At 38.4% G+C, this 20,000-nt stretch overlaps 1 protein-coding gene across 1 annotated transcript in view; it reads right to left on the reverse strand.

Moving 5' to 3' along the window:
- adgrl1a (adhesion G protein-coupled receptor L1a) overlaps positions 1–20,000 on the reverse strand; it is a 205,031-nt gene that overhangs the window by 34,209 nt on the left and 150,822 nt on the right. The window contains exons 5-12 of the mRNA XM_051106077.1: positions 12,060–12,267; positions 11,502–11,766; positions 10,998–11,325; positions 10,144–10,446; positions 5,828–5,931; positions 3,755–3,940; positions 1,945–1,983; positions 683–863 (exon numbers count right to left, since the gene is read on the reverse strand). Of these exons, the coding sequence (XP_050962034.1) occupies positions 683–863; positions 1,945–1,983; positions 3,755–3,940; positions 5,828–5,931; positions 10,144–10,446; positions 10,998–11,325; positions 11,502–11,766; positions 12,060–12,267 (1,614 nt within the window). The remainder of the gene's footprint in view (positions 1–682; positions 864–1,944; positions 1,984–3,754; positions 3,941–5,827; positions 5,932–10,143; positions 10,447–10,997; positions 11,326–11,501; positions 11,767–12,059; positions 12,268–20,000) is intronic.

Below are 20,000 nucleotides of genomic sequence, written 5' to 3' on the forward strand. Positions count from 1 at the left end.
AAATTAACAAAGATTCGCTAACATTAACAAAGATTAATAAGCAGTGTAATACATATTGTTCATTGTTCGGATATGTTAGTTATAACATTAACTAATGTTAACAAATGACACCTAATTGTAAAGAGTTTATTTTTATTAGCATCTACACTTCCAAGTTTGGTGAAATATGGACAAACCCAGCGACTGGGTTGTTTTGACCAAGCGGCTGGGTTAAATGTTTAACCCAACCCTGCTGGGCAGTTTTATTTAACGCAATTATTGTTTAATAATGACTACATTTCTTGCTTAAAATGAATCCAAAATAGGATGGAAATTAACATTTATTAATATGTTTTAAATTAAATTGCTTATTAATAAATGTTAACCTTTTGACTATTACTGATGCCTATAGTAATAAAGTGTCTGATTTTTGGGTTCATTTTTACCCAGCCATATAGTACATTTTTTAACAATAGTTGAATTAAAGAAAACTGCCTAGCAGGTTGGTCAAACATTTAACCCAACCGCTGGGTCAAAACATTCCTATAACTTGTTTGTCCATATTTAAGTTATTTTTAACCCAGCCTTTTTTAGAGTGAATGGTTCAGTGCAGCACCTTTAAAATCCATGAAACAAGATGGTTCTTTTAAGAACACTTAAAAGTTCTGTGGAGAATTCAAAACAGCTCTTCTCACAAACTCACCAACATTGGCAGCGTGGTCTGAGAAGTGATTATTGTACATGTTATTGGCCAACAGGAAGGCTCCTTTCTCCATGACGTCCAGCAGCATGGTGGCGGTGTGCGCCTGCTCTGTACTGTTCATGTCCTGCCATGACTCCAAAGCCTCAGCACGCAAAAGATTATCTACAGTCTGCACAACCGCCTGCACACGCACACACACACAAACAAACATACACTTACACTTCATTATAATTACACTTGACATCAAAGATGATCAAATACGACTCTCTGTGAATGTCACATCTGTGAATCTTACGTAACGGCTGAATTACATTTCAACTAAGGAGCAACATCTTACAGGCCATTACAAATGACAAGAGCGCTAAAAGAAAGCCTTGGGCAAGATGTACAGTATCATCATCGCTAGAAGTCTCTCTCTTTCTCTCTCTCTCACACACACAACAGACGCACAACAACCCAGCTGCAGTTAAAATTCATCTGAGGTAGGCATATGCAATAAAAAATATGGATGGCACTTTCTATGACGCCTGTATATGTTATGCATTATGAATGCAGTCATAATGCCATACTGTAATGCATTATATCTTTTCATTAAAAGTAACCACCAATATAATATAATACTTCATGGTACTATGTTAAAAGACCTCATAAAATCAAAACGAGAGTTTTTATTTTAATATACATTTAAAATGTACAGTAATTTAATTTTGTGACGGAAAGTTTATTACACCAGGCTTCAGCATCACATGATTCCTTCAGAAATGTTTCTAATATGCTGATTTAACATTTAAAAACATTTATTATTATTACTATAACTGACTTTTTTATTTTCATGATTTTTTTATAAATAGAAATTTGGCCAAAAAATTCTAATTTTCTCAAGAATGAGAAATAATACCACCTACAACCAACTTGAAAGCAGCAAATCATAGTTTTTTTAACATTGTGGCACAAAATAGAAGTATTATCCAAACCTACTGTACATATTTTATTGTTTCTTTGCAGTATTTTAGTGCAGTAGCCCTTTAGGACCAGCGCTGAACAGCTTAGATGTATTATAAGGAAATTCTAACTGTATTTTAATATCTTTCTAATGCATTTTATATACAGGCTTCCTAGAACGTGTTGTCAAAAAATGCTCAAAGTCGAGTGCGGGATAGGAATCAAGTGTTGGTATATGTGCGCAGTGACACGGAGGATAAGAAAGAGATGCGAGAGGTGAAGTGTGTCTGTGAACTCATACAGATAACGCTGCACAATACCTGAACATAAGCCCGGCAGGTCCTCTCTCTCTTCTGCCACTGCAAGACACAATCAAAACAGCTTTCAGATACACACACATACATGCAGAAGTGTCTTGTCCGTTTAAACTGATTTTGAGCCAATTGGTAATATGCATCTATTATAATTAATTTCCATACTTAAAAAATGGCATTAAAAGTTCTCGTAGAAATTAGCAAGCTCTTTTCCATCCATCAAAAATTCATGACGATTGCTAGCTGTCAAGTTCAGATTCACCAGAAGCCAGAACCATTAAATTTACAAATGGCCACGCCCACTCTTAAGGAAAAAATAAGGCGGATATACATTTAGGTTGTTGTAATTGTTAGAATGGTAACGGATCAGCAATCTCCACGTAAAACTGATTGTGCAGACCAAACCGTAAGTTGTAGATACTTGAAACTTGGAGGGGTGGTAGTACTTACACCACCGACATCACCACCAAGGCTCGCCCCAATCGGCCTGACGGGGGCGCTACAGCGATCAAAAGTACGAAATTGTTCAAAAATCCTAAACCGTCAGTCGCAGGCTAAATTTTCGGGTATTTCGGATTTTTTGCAAAACCTACTTTTACGAACTAGTCCTAGAGTTTTCACCCGATCGGAACCAAACCAGTAAAGAAAGATTTTCAATCAATAATTATCAAAAAAGTCCAACTTTCAACTCACCGTCGCAAAGGGACGCCAAAACGTTTGAAAGGGGCAGGGCCACTTTTAGTAAAATGCCTAAAACTCCTGAACGGAATGAGATATCTTGGCCAAACTCAGAACACTTATGTAAAAGCTCAATCTGAGGCCACAGGACAAAAATCGCGGAACTTGGACACTTGGTGGCACTGTAAGAGGGGAAAAAACATAAAAATGGCTATACCTACGCAACCATTTATCCTATCAACATGAAAATCGCTGTGCACGGTCTTGGTCCAAAGTGCCACAAGTGTCTATAAGGACATTTGCGTATCTCAAAAAACCATGGCCACCTTTAACCAATGAAGTTTAAGCACCTATTAGACAAGGTTAACAGAGGCTGATCGGAATGAAACTCAGTGGGCCTGTTTGGCTCATGGCATCAAAAGTCTGTGAGAAATTTGGAAGAAATTGGCCAATGGGGAGCAAAACTGCATTTTTTGAGGGCGTAAATGATAGTGCATTGCACAGTTTTTCGCACATACATGCGATATTCATATCATATGACAGAACTCCTCATTCCGGACAACTTTGCCTCTAGAACCACTGCTGTTAATTAAATGATTTAGAATATGTAAAAAAAACTACTTTTGCGAACTAGAATTATTTTTTTGCTCAATCTAGAAAAAAACACAGCAGTGCAATTCTCTGGACTCTCTACAATTTACCCTTTGGTAAGCTATAACGGGGTCATTTAGAAAAGGGGTCTGTCCGAATTTACCCAAAATCCTGCAAAGCCTAAAGGAAAACTCAAAACTTCACGAAACATAATGAAACATAATGTAGCAAGCCTTTTTATATGTGCTTAAATGCCTTAAAACACTTGATCCCTGGTAATCACAGCTTGCAGCTATATATTTTTGTTTTCCATTTGTAACATCTCAAAAAATTTGCTACTAATACATTAAAGGGTTGGGGGTGGGGGAGGGGGGATGCAACCGCTCAGAAAAATAGACATATGCAACCCCTGCATTCATGTGATTCATGTCAAGGCTGTGAGTGTAGAGGGTATTCCTGTGCACACTGATGTAGCAGCAAACAAAAACACGAAGGATTTCTTTAAAGGGCAAATGTGTGTGAGTGCGCGTTTGCGTGCATGTGTCACCTTATTGTAGTTCCTGGCTGCTGATTCCTTATTCCCGGGTCTGAGTGCTTGCAGCTGTGCGTCTAATATATCCAATAGCTGCTCGATGAGTCTGACAGAGGAACTGACATCACCGGCGTGAATGCGGCCCTGCGTGTGGTTCACCAGCTCAGCGGCGATGTTTGCAGCGTTCTCTCCGCTTTTTATCTACACAGTGAATACACACACACACACACACAGTCTGGTCTCTAAAGCTCAATCCCCTGCCGTGCGCTGTGGGGGTGTGAGCTGGGGGTTTCTGGGTTTATGCTGCTAGACGCACAGACAAAAGACAGCAAATCTTTAATGACTCTCTAAATCAAGCTATTACAAAAAAAACAAAAGGGAAAAATGCAAGCGTGAAACATGATAAAATTACTCACTTGATTTGAAAGCAGACACATAGCCTGTAATTGCCCTGAAGCAAATGTGTCACTTAACGTTTAGAAAAAAGCAAAGGAAATAAGAAACAGAAAAGGTACTCAAAGGTACATCAAAGTATGCTATGGTGTATCCACTCTTTGTGGTGTTCAAAAAACAATGTTTTTGTTTTTTTATATAGTCAAAAAAAAAAACAAAAAAAAAAAACAAACAAACAAAAAACATTACTACCAACTCTCTTACCCAACATTTTAATTTAAAGAGAATTAAAAAAAAAAAAAAATGTTAACCTTTGAAGAATGCCATTTATTTACTTAGGCCATTTACAGTTGACATTTCTCTTTTGAGTCCTTAATTATGTTTTGTAAAGAAACAGTAATTTACAATAGTGACAACCACATTTATATCAAAACTGCATAAAGTGTATGGAACTAATAAACAAACACGGTTAGCGGCAGTTTGCTAATGACTGCAGGATGATACTACTACTACAATTTTTATTATATTTTTAATTCAAATTTATTGTTATATTTCTATGATATATTTAATTTTAGTTTACATTTTTTGCTTTTCAGTTTTTTTTTTTCCAGTTTTAATTTTCATTTCCAGTTAGTAATTTTAGTGCTTTTACTTAAACTTATTTCAGTTAACTGCCTGCCATTTAATTTAAGTTTTTCATCTGATACACAATTTAAATTTTATTTTAATTATGTTTTTGTTCGAAATTTAATTAAGTATATAGTTAAGGACAGAGCTGTTCAAGCATGTTCACAGTTCTTTCACATCACATGATAAGCAGGTAAACAAAAAAATATTTATTTTGTTTTTATTTTAAAATTAGGAAGCGGCCTCTGTTGGTGTGACATTGTAGTCTGATTATATTTTCTAAAATGTGTAATGTAATGGATTGCATTACTAATTACAAGTTCTGCCATGTAATTTGGGAATTAGTAACAGACTACAATTTGTAAGTAATCCACCCAGCACTGGTTAAGGATCATAACCTTACTCTGCATATTCTTTCCAAAGTTGTTATGAAGGAGGCTTTTTTTAAGGTTTATTTTTAACAATCTCTGATCATTCCAGTCTGAGCTGGAGTGTGTTGTGAATCTGCATGTCACAATGTTATTGAGTCTGTTATTGGAATAAAGGGAATTGCAAACTATATTAGGCATCAGTAAAAAAAAAAAAAAAAAAAAAAAAAAAAAAAAATGGAGAATTTCATAAGCAAAGACAAAGTTTATATAAAAGTCTTAAAGTCACAGAAGTCCACTTATTTTGAAGGATTAAAAAGAGGGTGACTAAAAAATGTTTAGTCTGAAATTTTAACTGTTTTTGTGACGCAAAAATCCAACGTCAGTATGAAGAAATGCCCCCAAAATGTGATATGATGCCTAAAAACTGCTTTGCCAAATGAAAGTTTTGTAATATGTGAAAATCAGAACAAACAGTCCTTGATGCGCAAGTTCAGTGCGACTTTCACCCGAGATGCTTTTAAACTCTCTCTTAGAAATAGATAGAATAGAGAGATTTTGTTCCAAATCATGTCAAAAGAATGACCTGTGTGCGGTAATGTGAGCTGAGGCCGGAATGATAATAGCTGAGGTAGCAGACAGAGCAGGACAGGGAACGAGGGGTCAGAATAAGTAAAAAGCAACTTTTTAGTGACCTCACCTTCTGGGCCACCTGGTTGACCCATGGCGAGGTGCAGTTACTTAGATCAGGGCCACGAGGATTCCACAGCACAGGAGAGGACAGACACTGAAAGGACGCGATTCCTGAAAACAGAAGACGGAGAGGGAGAGTGACCTTTGGGTTTTAAAATGTTTTATATTATATAGAGTTGTAGTACTAAAGACAAGTTTTGGTGTTGAGATCGGTCTGGAGACCATTTTTTGATGGTCTCGGTCTCAACCACATTTTTTCCCTGCCTTGTCTTGGTCTCAGACTAGGAGGACTCGAGATTTTATTTCAAGAACTGTCAACACCACAACTACACTCTTAAAAATAAAGGTGCTTTAAAAGGTTTTTTGCAGTGATGCCATAGAAGAACCATTTTCGGGTTCCACAAATAACCATCCAGTCAAAGGTTCTTTAAAGAACCATCTCTTCCTTATCTTTTTATAATCTGAAGAACCTTCTTTCGCCACAAAGAACCTTTTGTAAAACAGAATGGTTAAATTCAGATGTTAAAGGTTCTTTATGGAACCATTTAGACAAAAATGTTCTTCTATGGCATCGTGAAGCACCTTCATTTTTAAGCGTGTACCTGAATATCACTAAATTGCTGGTGCATTGTCTGATTTATTTGTTATCGTCATTAATGTGATTGTATGTAAAACTGGCGGTTCAGAATTTAATAAGGAATTGCGTCAAAAAAAAAAAAAAAAAAAATCACTAAATTTCATACAACTACCCCAAAATTTCAAGACATGATTGCTAAAAAGTATCTGTATGAGATCTTTTTTTTTTATAATATACAGTATAATATAATGAAAATATAACTGAGCAATATCACAAGAGCAAGAGAATCATTTTCACAAATACGAGCACAATTGCAAGCATGATATTGATTTTATACAAATGTTCAACAAACATTTGAACTGCGATTTTAAACACCAATTTTTGTTCTTTTTGCAACAAAAACAGTTCCAAACAAACCCATTTCGAAGAACACTCATTGGTGTTTTATTACAAAAAGATTCACCTGCTTTGAACAAATCGTTTGAATAAATGATTCCGTGACTCACTCACAGTGATTTTCCCACCACATAGCCTACTGATGGATTTATTTTCATATTTAAAAGTATTATTTTATTTTTTCATCATATTAAAAAAATAATTAAATAATAATAATAATATATATCAGACATTCACAGACAGTAAATGTGAATATTTCAGATAAATTTGGAAAGTTCTGGTTTGGTCTTGGTCTTAACTTGTTTATGCCCTGCCTTGGTTTTGGTCTCAACCCCTAATAATCTTGGACTTGTCTTAATCTCAGCACTCTCTGGTCTTGGTCTTGACTTGGTCTCGGTTTAGTTGGTCTTGACTACACTATTATATACACACACATACTACCAGTCAGCATTGGCTCTACAAATACATCTTGTCAGACTATTTTTTTTTTTATTTAAATGGGTCTACTTATAAATCTTTACAAATCTTTATTTAAATACTTATATATAATAAATATTATATATATATATATATATATATATATATATATTTTGTATAAGTTACAGTGGCAAGTTAATATACGAAATAACGAAAATAATAATAATAATAAAATAACGAACAAATGTCCAGAGTACCTGTAAATTTCAATACTCTTTAAGAACCATCCCAGGATGCACCTCATTAAGGTGGTTGAGAATAACTAATGCTGTAATCAAGGCGAAGTGAGGCGACACTGAAGAAGCACAAATTAAGACAGTCCTGATTTATTTCCCCTTTTTTTGGGGCACTACATAATTCCCATGCCCCCATTTCTGTATTTCACAGTTTTCAAGATTTTTATATAAGTTTCACTATTTTCATAAAAAAAATAAAGAAAGAGTTGACAAAACTTTAGACCGATGTAGTATTTAAAAAAACAGTTAATTAATTATTTGTTAAAATAAAACAAACAGCTTATCACATATATTTCATAGCTCATATACATATCAAATTATATAATGATTTTATGGTAACACTTACATAACAACTACATTAATTAACATGGACTAAGAATGAACAGTATTTTTGTTCATTGTTCATTCATGTTAAATAATACATGAACCAATTTTAAAAAATGACACCTTATTGTGTTACTGATTACTGATTTTTTGTTGTGGATTTTATCTATAAAATAAATAATAAATAGTATCTATAATAATATGCAAAATTCTGCAGTACAATATGTTCCATTTTTATTCTGTTTATTTTTTTCTGATTTGGATTTTCTGTGGAGGCACTGTCTCCCTTACCTCCTTGGAGACAGGGAAAAAAAACATTTCTGATATATACAAACACAAGTACACAAACATAAATTCATAGCAAATATACCAAAAACCAACTAACGGAGCTTATTTTCAACTCAGTGCTAGAGAATAAAAAATAAATAACTCCTTCCACCGAAAACACTTTTTTTCTGTGGAAATGAGTTTGCTGACACATGAACGCCATCGCACACTCTTGCACACACTTGTGTAAGATCACACACCAGGCATGGCCATCCCATCAGCGCCTCTGAACGCTGAGAAAACACCTCGAGGGAGACACCTTCTGCCACTCCTCATTTTCAGTTAAGTTGGGCTGTTTAGTTAGCTGAGTTCACAGAGAGGACAGCATGCTGGGATCAAACAAACGGCAGGCCTTTTCAGCAACCACAACACAAATAGCTCCAAAGAAGAGAGGGAGAAAGAGTGACAGAGAGAGGGGAAGAGCTATAGAGGAGTGAAGCAGCACTACAGCAGCTACAGCGAGATCAGAGCCACCGGGAGATTTCCTTCCTTCACGCTCTCTCTCTCTCAGCTGCCGTCTGCTTTTCTCTCCTCTCCACTCCTTCATCCACAATAGATTGGCTTTGAAGGATCTGCCAGGATTCACCAATTAAAGCCACTGCTAATTTAACTTGTCTGTCATTTCAGTGACGGAAAAAAGGTGACAGAAGAAAGACAGCGTTTTGTCGGTGGCTGGGAGAGAGAGATGCTAACAGAGGGAGGAAACGCTTTTCTCCCACGACAAGAAAGAAGCATTTGATGCAATGCTTGTATGAAGAGGGGGGTATGTTGTCGTCTGTAGACTGTCTAGCGGCTCATTTTCTAATTCGCCAGTTTTGCAGGGCTAACCCATGCTGAGTTTGAAGTTCACTCCTTCATTTACAAAGGACTGCCTTTTATCTTTGACTCCCAAGAGGATCTGCCAGCTGGAGAGAATATAGAGATGAGGAGGCAAAGGAAGTAAGCTCTCCACACAAAGAAATGGGCGTATACACATAAATGTGTACATGAACCCAGTGGCATACACAGCACAGGTAGACCAAACACAACACACAATTCTGTGAAAAGCTGTCTCAACAAACATTGTGTGACCTTTATGTCATAAACATCACGCAGCCTTCTTCCTGTAAAGTTGTGATTCCTTCTGCCAATACATCATGTTGTAATCAAGCGCAACACACTAAAATGTCAAGCAGCACTGACACAATTTGCTATAATGTTTACACCCCGGTAGATATCTGTGCAGCCATCAGTTGACAGGAAAAAAAAAACTGAATTGAATTTCCGGCAATAATAACTATTGTGATATATACTGTTACCTTGAGTATTTCACATCAAGTGATTACTTTCTCAAGTCAAAATCATCATTTCAAAGTGTCCATAAAAATCACCTTTCATTAAAGGGTTACTCCAATTTTGTCATTAATCATGTACCCTCACGTCGTTCCAAACCCATAAAAGCTTTGTTCATCTTCGGAATGAAGAGATGAAAGATATTTTGGATGAAAACTGGAAGGTTTGTGACTGTCCCATTGACTGCCAAGTAAATAACGCTGTCAAGGCCCAGAAAACTATGAAAGACATCTTCAAAATAGTCCATCTGCCATCAGTGGTTCAACCATAATTTTACGAAGCGAAGAAAACTTTTTGTATGGAAGAAAACGAAACTAACGACTTTATTCAACAATTTGTCTCCTCCGCATCACTGTAGCACCATTTTGGAGAGTATCAGCTGGACGCAAACTGCATAGCTTCGTAAAACTATGGTTAAACCACTAATGGCAGTTGGGCTATTTTGACGACGTCCTTCATACTTTTCTGTACCTTGATAGTGTTATTTACTTGGCAGTCAGTTGGACAGTCACAAACCTCCCGGTTTTCATCCAAAACATCCAGAACAAAGTTTTTACGGGTTTGGAACGACATGAGGGTAAGTGATTAATGACAAAATTTTCATTTTGGGGTGGAGTAACCCTTTAAACAATCACCCCAACCATCGCCACTCACCCAGTGATCCTTTAGGGCACGGCCTGTCTACAGTCTCCCCCCTCTGGGTGGCAGGCCACTGCACCCCTCGGGCAACTCTGGCTTCGCACACCTGGAGCTCAGGGCCCTGTGGTGGAACACGCAGGGGTCTGCGAGTCACAGGCACGGTGGCGGTGATAGGTCGCAGGTCCGGTGCCTTGTTGATTGCCCCTATCGGGTGTGCGGTTGGGGGCAGAGGTCGCATGGTTGAGGGGATGGAGCTGGAAGTGACAGGTCTTGCTGCGGTGGTGGTGCTGCTGCTCATCTGGGTGGTGACGAGTGGACCTGAGAGCAAGAGGACAGACGGGAATGCAAAGAAAATTGAAACCAGGCAACTAGAGCGTAAAAGGCAGAGAAGCAGATTCAGAACACCTACAGAGTCAGCGAGAATGTTGGCGGATGTTTGACGAAGATGAAAAAAAGAGGACAAAATAGAAGAAAGGAAAACCTAAACGTTTGATGTGTCTTGCAAAAGGAATATGAGAAAGTTGGTAAGGAGATAACTAAAGCAGCAGGAGCATTTGCTAGTCTTTAATGCATGACTATACATTCCCACAGTCCCCCTGAGAACTAGATAGAGCAAAATACAGGAGGAGAAAGTGAGAGAGAGAGAGACAGACAGACAGAGAATGTTCATGGCAAGAAGATGAGAATGAATAATTGATTAGAAATCTTTTTCTGATCTGACAAAACGCTAATGACCACAGCTAATTAAACCATAAAGACAATGTATTGAAGACACAGAGGGGAACACTAACAGAACGTTGACACTTAACAGATCAAACTGTCTGTCAGCCTCCGCCTCCCACTGATCTCGCTCATTCTCTGTCACTTACCAACAGTGGGATCCGGTGGGCCAAACTCTAGGGGGTAGCGCAGCACATTGTAGTTATTCCAGACATAAAGTTGATTGTCTCGTGGGTTGTAGTCCACAGAGGACACATACTGGTAGGGGTTAGGGAAAGGGATGTGGACGGGCTCCTCCCGTGCCCGGTTGGTGTTGTATGCATACAGCACCAGATCTCCACCCGCTTCGCTGTCGTCATCCTGATAAACAGAGCGGACGGCATATAGAACACCACACGCCATGAAAGCATTGGACGCCAGTCGCTTATCAAAGCTAGTCTCCCAGGTTCCCTCGAAGCGCAGGGTGTAGGGGTTAACCTGAAAGATAGCGAGAGAAAAGGGTTTGGATTTCGATTGTGCTCATATGATACAACACAATAACTTGATTACTCCACAGTTCTGGAAAATGGAGATCCTTAAAATGTAACCAAAGTTCCAATCCAATCTCAGCTGAAATCCAATAGCTTTAAATTGCACTGTTCAGTGGCACTGACCTGGCTGACCACCAGTCGTCCATTGTTGGCCTCGGTAGCGTAGATGACCCATAAACCGTTTTCATCCACCGCAAGGTCAATATCAGACTTGCCCCCCCAGCGGTACGGTGAGGTGTCATGATAGTTGGCATTATTGACTATGGCTTCTCCACTCTTGATACGTGTGCGCAAGTCGTATTTCACAATGTTGCGTGTGCGTTCCTTGTTGTAAAAAACAGCACCATCATACACGACAAAACCTGTTCCATCCACACGATTTGGCAGCCTGTGGGAGAAGAGTGTGGTACTTGAGATGACTTGCTATTAATGTAAGTCTCAACAATTTCTGCTACACTTTAGAAACATTATGACCTGAAACTAAATCAGAATTCTACACTCTTATTTAACTGCCAAGGAATGATACCTAGAATCAGTATGCTCAGTATGTTTAATTTAATATATAAAAAGAACCTCAAGAACATTTGCTAAAAATTCAAGAATCGTACAAAAAAAATAATTTTGTAGATTGTGCACAGGGATGGTTACTGGTTCTAGGCCCAAGCTGTGGTCCTCACTCACTTGTAAGTGGTCGTGGCTCGATTCTGCTTGAAGTCTTCCCATGAAGCATACTCGTACAGCATGTCTGTGCGGTACGGAGTCCAGGGCATGACGTAAAGACGGTCACCAGACTGAAGGGGATCCTTACACCATGCCCCCGACTGATGCTCCGCCTCCTGCAGCAAACTTGCTGCCTGCACCCTTAATAGAGTCCCAGGACATACAAAGACTGGAGATGTGGGAGAGAGAGAGAGAGATAGAGAGAGATAGAGAGAGAGAGAGAGATAGAGATAGAAAGAAAGAGAAAGAGAGGGAGATATGAAATAACAAGGAGGGGACAGCAAGAATGCACAGAATGATGATGTGATAGGATTAAAAAGAGAAGAAATTTGATGGGAAGACAAATGGAGAAATGGAGGATAAATAAAGAAGGGGAATTGGTGAGAGGCCATGAGGGACGATAATGTGAAAGAGAATGAGGCAGCAAGAAAGAGGAAGAGAGAGGGAGAGAGAAATGGGAGAGAGGACATGAGATAAATGACCATTCTTCTAATGAAAGAGTGTTAATGTTCATTAGTCAAGTATCTGCACACTGGACTACAGGCTGGTGAGGGGAGATGACACAATCCTGGCTGCTGGTGCTCATATATTGCTGGGAATAATTTTATAAACCCTGCCCCACGTCAACTTCCCTGCTGGAAAATCACCAGCTTCTGATGCTAGATGATTTTATATTGTTCCTAGATTTATTGATCATTTATGGTCATTCCCTGGTCTGAGAGAGTGTGTCTGGTTCCAAGCATCTTGGTCAAGATGGTCAGAGCTGGTAAACCACCTTGGAATTGCATCCAGCCAGTTACACTGTTCCACAAACCAGCAGGGAAACCAGGTTTTGTTGCTAACTGATTTCAAATTGTTCAAGCTGGACCAAGTTAGCTGGTCGAAACTGGTCTAGATGTTCAGCACAGTGTTTTCCAACTCTAGTCCTGGAGTATGCCCAACAGTCTCCCTCTGCTAACAAGCTGATAAGCTGAATACAGTGTATTACTACAGAGACCTACAAAATGTGCAGTGTTAGGGGTAGCCCAGGACCAGAGTTGGGAAACAGTGCTTCAGCAAATGCCACTGATGGATCTGGTTTCAACTTTGAAGACCATCTTAGACAAGCAAATTAGACATGGGGTGTAAAACAGTTCCTGGTGTTTAACTTCAACCCTAATTAAATGCATGTGATCCAGCTAATCAAGTTCTTCAGACTTATTTGAAAACAACATTGTATGCCTGTTGGAGAGGTGTTGGAACTAAACTCTGCAGAGATGTGGCCCTCCAGGAACTGAATTTTGCACCCCTGTGGTAGAACATTTTATTTCTGCAACAAACCAGCTTGACCACCTTTTGCTGGCACAGCAATGAATTTCCAGCAGGGTTTTCTTACATCAACGGCCCTGTCCCAAATGGTCCCCGCTGTCCTCCTTTGAGTATACTCATGAACATATGGGCTGTTGGGTAACAGTCCACTGGGAAGTTCACACCAGCGCATGCAGGCTCTGCAAATGTATGCATCGAGGGCACCTAGCTACCACAAAGGGAGCACTCATGATGACCCTTTTGAAATTTAAAATGACCAATGGGATACCCTATTATCTCTAGGAAACTCATGAGGGCCACAATACCACAACTCCACATTAAGTGTGCCATTTGAGACAGGGTCTTTATTTAAAGTTGGCATTTGTTCCGCCACAAAGCACTGCTGTAATGTTAAAATGTGGTTTGGGTGTTGAATAAGGATGAATGTTAGGATGCCAGTCATGTACGAAAACAACTGCAGTGTTCAACTTTTATCTGCTAGGAGTACTTGATCAAGACACACACTCATACACACACCAATCTCTATCTCTGTACTCTGAAGGAGGTCGTTCACCTGGGATTGGTGTGAATTAGCTGGCTGACGCAGTTTCTCACTCCCAGACTGAGAGGGCATAGGGACCTGAGAGAATCTATCTACTGCTGGGGGGTATGGGGAAAGGGAGCTGGAGGTGTCTATGGAAAGAGAAAGCAGACATCATCAGCACTATGCTGTCACAGGGGACAGCTGTGAGCATGTGCGGATGGTGAGGACATCTCGGGAGGGGAATAAGCTAGTGGGGTTTTCCTGCCATAGGCTATGTGTGTCCCAGACAGTCAGTACTTACTGCTGCTACATGCACACACATATACGCCAAAAGTGAGTGACGGCAAACTGAAAGGGTTTTTGTAATTAGTAAATGATACACCAGCACACAGAGACACACATCTATGAACACCACATTAGAGATAATTGTTATAATTTGGTCGATAGCTATAGAAATCCCTTCAGGTTAAGATAAATGAGTTATGAACCTATCAAGTGAAGTCTTCATCCTGAAGGAACGGTAAAATTCCTTCATAATAAAGTAGAAGAAATAAGTACTAATTCTTCTTAGAAATGCCCTACAGAGAAAAATAGTATAACTTCACCAACATATCTTTTGAATGCTAATCTCAGCAAATGGTACTGGTGTGCTAGTGATCCCATTATGCTTTCAAACTAAACTGACCAGCATTACTGTCTCAGTCAGTTGGATTCACCAGAAAGATCTTGCTGTTTGAATAGCCTCACCAACTGATAAACTGCATGGCTAGTTTAGATCAACTTTTCCCAACTCTTCTTCTAGAGGTGGACCAACAGCACATATTTTGGATGTCTCTCTAATTTGACTTATCCATTTCAGGTCTTGGAATATCTAAAGAGCTGATGAGTTGAACTGATTAGGAACAGTTTGAAAATGTGTACTGTTGGTGTACCTTCAAGAATAGGGTTGTGAAACACTGGTTTGGTAAAGCAGTCAGTTTTGGTAGGCCATACTGGTCAAGATGATAAACAGCCTTCAATCTTGCGTGGTGAAGCTGATTATTGAAGCATGGTAATTAGTTTCATGTTACAAAAAACATATTTTGCATAGTTTGCCTGCCCATCCAGTCCTGACGGTTAATGGTAAACAAACTCGGCTTGCAGTCCTCAATGGAGTCTCAAACCCTAGGCTTGGCTTGAGCTCTGAGTTCAACCCTACGTACTACAAAGAAGGAAAATAATAGAAAGAGAGGTAGAGTTAGGGAGGTGGAGGGGTGCTGGAAGAAATGACACTGGGACTGTGCACTGAGCGCTGCTTATACAGGCTCGTAATGATGATTGACAGGACTGAATGATTAGGCTCTCCCAAAACTACACTTGGAACTTCATTAAGATGGTATGGCCTGCTTTACTAGCTCAACCATTTTGTTTAATCAACTTTACCAGAAAGATCACAATGGTCATCCAACACCACCAGCAAAATTCTGCGGTTAAACAGCATGACTATGTCTATCTTCAAGCTAGCACTAACCAGCATAAACCAGCTTGCTTTAAGTAGCAAAGTGGTCTAAATTTCACTCTCTCTCTATAGGTTTGGTTATTAGAGACTCAAGTACAGACACAATCCTCTTCCATACTTATTTAGACTACTTATACCAATTGTCACTGAAAAATGACGAAGTAAAATAAACAAATCTCCCATCATACAATGACAAACACCATCTCTGAGCTAAAGAATATTAATAGACTCATCTAAGAACAGGGAGGCAGTGCCTTCCTGAGAGGAATGGCAACACACTGTATTGACCTGTTCTATATGGGTGACCCATAAAACAAAGAACGAGCACCCTGAGTTTCAAAAGAAATTGGGACAAACTCAACACACCAGCAGACACACACACGAGCACACGCTTTCCCCAAACAGTCACACGTATGTTCGCTGAACAGAACAGGCTAGGACGGGTTGTTCCTATAGAGCGTGAGAAGTAACATTTGAGCCTCGCACCCCGGGCTGAAAACTCCAGACCGTGTCACAGGGTTAAAGCTTTCTTTATGCAGTATTAATGCAAGGGGCTGTAATCTAGGTTACACTTAGAAAAGCTCCCGGAAGCCCGTCCAAGTGTCTGATCAACTACATGGAGAGCAATATAAGCAGCTCGCCCACAAACACACACACATGCTGCACCGACCCCAGCTTCACTGTCAGCGCTCAAGCGATTGCTGTCCACAAACAGCTCAGCGTGCCCTAATTTAAGATAAAGACTACGGCTCTCTCTCTCAAAGTCTTTGTAGACTAGAGCTCTCTTTTTCCTGATGCTATTAGGGATGTAAAGAAGGGCTTATTATAGTGAATATGATAATTACAGAGGCTCGAGATAGGATATGTGAGGGACTTTTCAGTCCACAGAAACACACTCCCACACACACAGTGTGACCTGGGAGAATTCATTAAACCTGACCTGTGCTCTCTTGCAGCTCAGTTCCCTACCGTGTACTGGGCCCTGGCTCACACTTTTTCTAAAACAAGAATTTTTATAACACAATCCTACCAAACTATTGGAAAAATGGCCAGCATACAGTGTGCAATTATCCTTGTCAATCTACAGGCTGAGGTCACTAAACCGCTCTCACCTCGATACCTTGTGGTGTTCACTGCAAAAACAATGTCCTGGTAAGTCACACTTACCCAGGACTGAAACCAACTCCCTACTGTTTTTAAACCCTGAGTAAGAAGTGAATTAGCACCTCCACCTCTATGAAACACTAAACAAACCCAACCAGGCTAGGCTTCCGTGTGCTTCCATTCATAGTGCTAATGAGCTTTTTATCACTCAAATATTTACCTACGCACAGATCTTTCATTCAAATTATACTTGTTTCAAGTCGCTATTACTGTTTCCTTTAACTACCCTCAGGATATAAACATCTCTTGTGTCTTACTTGTGTCTCCTAGAAAGCAATTGCAAAAAAATGTAAAATAAATCATTTAAACCCTTGAACTATAAACAGAATAATATTTAATTTGTTTACCTGCATGGCCATTAAATGACATAGAATTTGTTTAAATGATTAAAATATTAACTTCCTTAGAGATATTGCATATAAATATTTCATGTCAGAGGGGTCTGGCTGACAAAAACATTTGTGACCCTGGACCACAAAACCAGTCATAAGTGTCAATTTTTTCAAAATTGAGCTTTATACATTATCTGAAAGCTGAATAAATAAGCTTTCCATCGACGTATGGTTTGTTAGGATAGAACAATATTTGGCAGAGATGCAGCTATTTCAGTATGTGGAATCTGAGGGTGCAAAAAAAAAAAAAAATCAAAATATTGAGAAAATTGTTTTCCAAATTATGTTCTTTGCAAAGCATATTTTTATGTTCTTTGCAAAGCATATTACTAATCAAAAATTAAGTTTTGATATATTTACAGTAGGAAAATTACAAAATATCTTCATGGAACATGATCTTTACTTAATTTCCTAATGATTTTTGGCGTAAAAGAAAAATCTATAATTTTGAACCATACAATGTATTTTTGGCTATTGCTACAAATATACCCCAGTGACTTAAGACTGGTTTTGTGGTCCAGGGTCACATTTGGAAATCCTTTTTTGGGGATCTTTTTCATGGATCATAAAATTATCCACTTACATATTTACATTTTATATTGTGAATATGGTCAAGGCGAAATGGTTTGAGACAACTGGATTTTTAGAAAGGAAAATTTAATAGATATTTACTTTCATTGTGTGAATAACATGTAATCATGTAATCCATAAAAAAGTAATTGTAATCAGATTATGAGCATTATAAAATGTCGTCATTTAATGTCACTCCAAACCTGAAAATGACCTTCTTTTTTCTGTGGAACAAAGATAAAATAATGGAAACCAAATATTTTGGTGACCTTTAACTTCTACTGTTTAAATAAATACATAAAATAAAAAAACACAATTCTCAAAAATATCTTTACTGTTACAGATGAAAATTAGTCATACAGTTTTGTAACTATCCCTATGCCAGTTTCCTGAACTAGAAAAAATAAAAAAAAAACTCTCAGAAATAAAACTTTTCAATGTCTGCAATATCAGATATAGCACTCAGGTACGAACTCAATATCAACTCCAATATTTCTCAATACCTCCGCTTCCAATTTTAGAAGAAACATTCAAGACAAGTTGATATAAATCAGAGAACTCAATTAAGTCTTCTCAGGCAAAAAAAAAAAAAACCCTCTGAGCAGTAAATGTTTCTCTGGAAAGACAGCCAAGTCTGCGATCAAAAACTCTGATATATGATCTCAACATGAACAAAATAAATTTCTAAGCTAAGTGTTGCACATTAATGTCATATATCTAAACACTAATTGTCTCAAATGTTCTTTCTGAAACTAAGAAGAAACATCTGAGGCAATGCTGCTGTCACAGTAGTCATAAATCTCCTTAGCGCTCTGAGCAGGATGGCCATGCTCTGATATATGAATTATTAAACTCATGAATAATTATTCACAATCTTTATAGACAATATTTGAGACTGAAAAACTGAGGGTGAAAAGCAGCTTTGGCCAAGGCAGAATTTACAAATGAAGGAGGCAAATGTACTACATCCACTACTGCGTGTAGTCAGGTGTGTGTGCGTTTGTGTGAGAGTCAGGGCTCCTCCAGGCCTTCCCGGCGTGGCGTCTAACTGTCTGGCCTCACTGCTGAGAACATGCTGCTTAATTGAATCCTACACCTGTTACTGGCAGGTACAAAGTGCTGCCAACAGGGGGCAGAGCTCTGTATGGCACTGGGCATCCTCTTCAAAGCTGAATGGGTCATTGTGTGCTTATTTACTGTACGTCAGCGAGTGTGTTAAGCATGTGGATGAGCATCAGTGTGTTTTTAAGAGAGAGACAGATGTAGACAGAAAGGTAGGTGTAAGATATCTCCCTTTTGTGCATCTGAATGCAAGCGAGAAAGAGAGAAAGATAGTTAAAGGTTGTTGGAAGTGTTGCTGTGTGCTTGGAAGCAGAGAGAGGGATGGAAAAAGGCGAAGGGTCAAAGGTTATTCCTGTGAAATGAGAATTAGGTTTGAGTTAATCTGATAAAGACTAGAAGGGCTCCCACATTGTGTCCTGGACAGCAAGGGGTTAGCAGCAAGACAGAAACATGTGCTATGTTTATTGCACGTACACATACACGCAAACACACACAAATAGACCCTCAATAACATCCACATCTTTCAAAAAACACATACTGCACCCAAATCCACACACAAATACGTAGGCGTACTGTACAAAAAGCCTACCTATATTTCAACACTCATAATTATAATTCCAGGATACACAAATGTTGCTACTCCTATCGTTACAAAGACTTGCCATATACATGATGTCCTAGGGTGTTCTGAGCGGCTTTTAGCAGCTTTTACTGCATGATTGCTAAGTTCTGGGTGGTATTCTTATTTCTGGGTGGATTAGTTCAACTAAAATGAATATGCTGTCATCACTGTATTACTTACTTGCTTCTGGAACATAAATTAGGATATTTTGAAAAATGTCACAGTGTCTTTTTGGACATACAATGAGGTTAATGAAGTCCTTTTCTTTTTTTTTTTTTTTTTTTTTAAAGTATATTCCATTGTGCTCTGCAGTAGATAGAAAATTGTATGGGGTTGGAACAACATATGAGAGGGAGTAAATGATTACAGTAAATGCTTAGGCTGTTCCGGTCCTAAAAATATCTTGGGTTCTTATCTAGACAGTTTTTTTTTTTTTTTTTTTTTTTTTTTTTTTTACACTAGCAAAAAATCATTAAGTAACAAATATACATCTATATAAAATCTAAATGCTCTTTTTCAAAATAAAAAAAAGTAATAGCACACCTCTAAGGAAGCCCGTTTCCACCACTGAATAAAGAAGAAAAAAAAAAAAAAAAAAATATATATATATATATATATATATATATATACACATACATACACATACATATACACATATATACACATACATATATATATGTGTGTGTATGTATATATATTTATATAAAAGGCAATTATGACTTTATCTCACAATACTGAGGGTTTTTTTTTTCGCAATTGTGAG

Source organism: Labeo rohita, chromosome 3, assembly GCF_022985175.1.
Source record: "Labeo rohita strain BAU-BD-2019 chromosome 3, IGBB_LRoh.1.0, whole genome shotgun sequence".
In the NCBI taxonomy this organism is placed as follows: domain Eukaryota; kingdom Metazoa; phylum Chordata; class Actinopteri; order Cypriniformes; family Cyprinidae; genus Labeo; species Labeo rohita.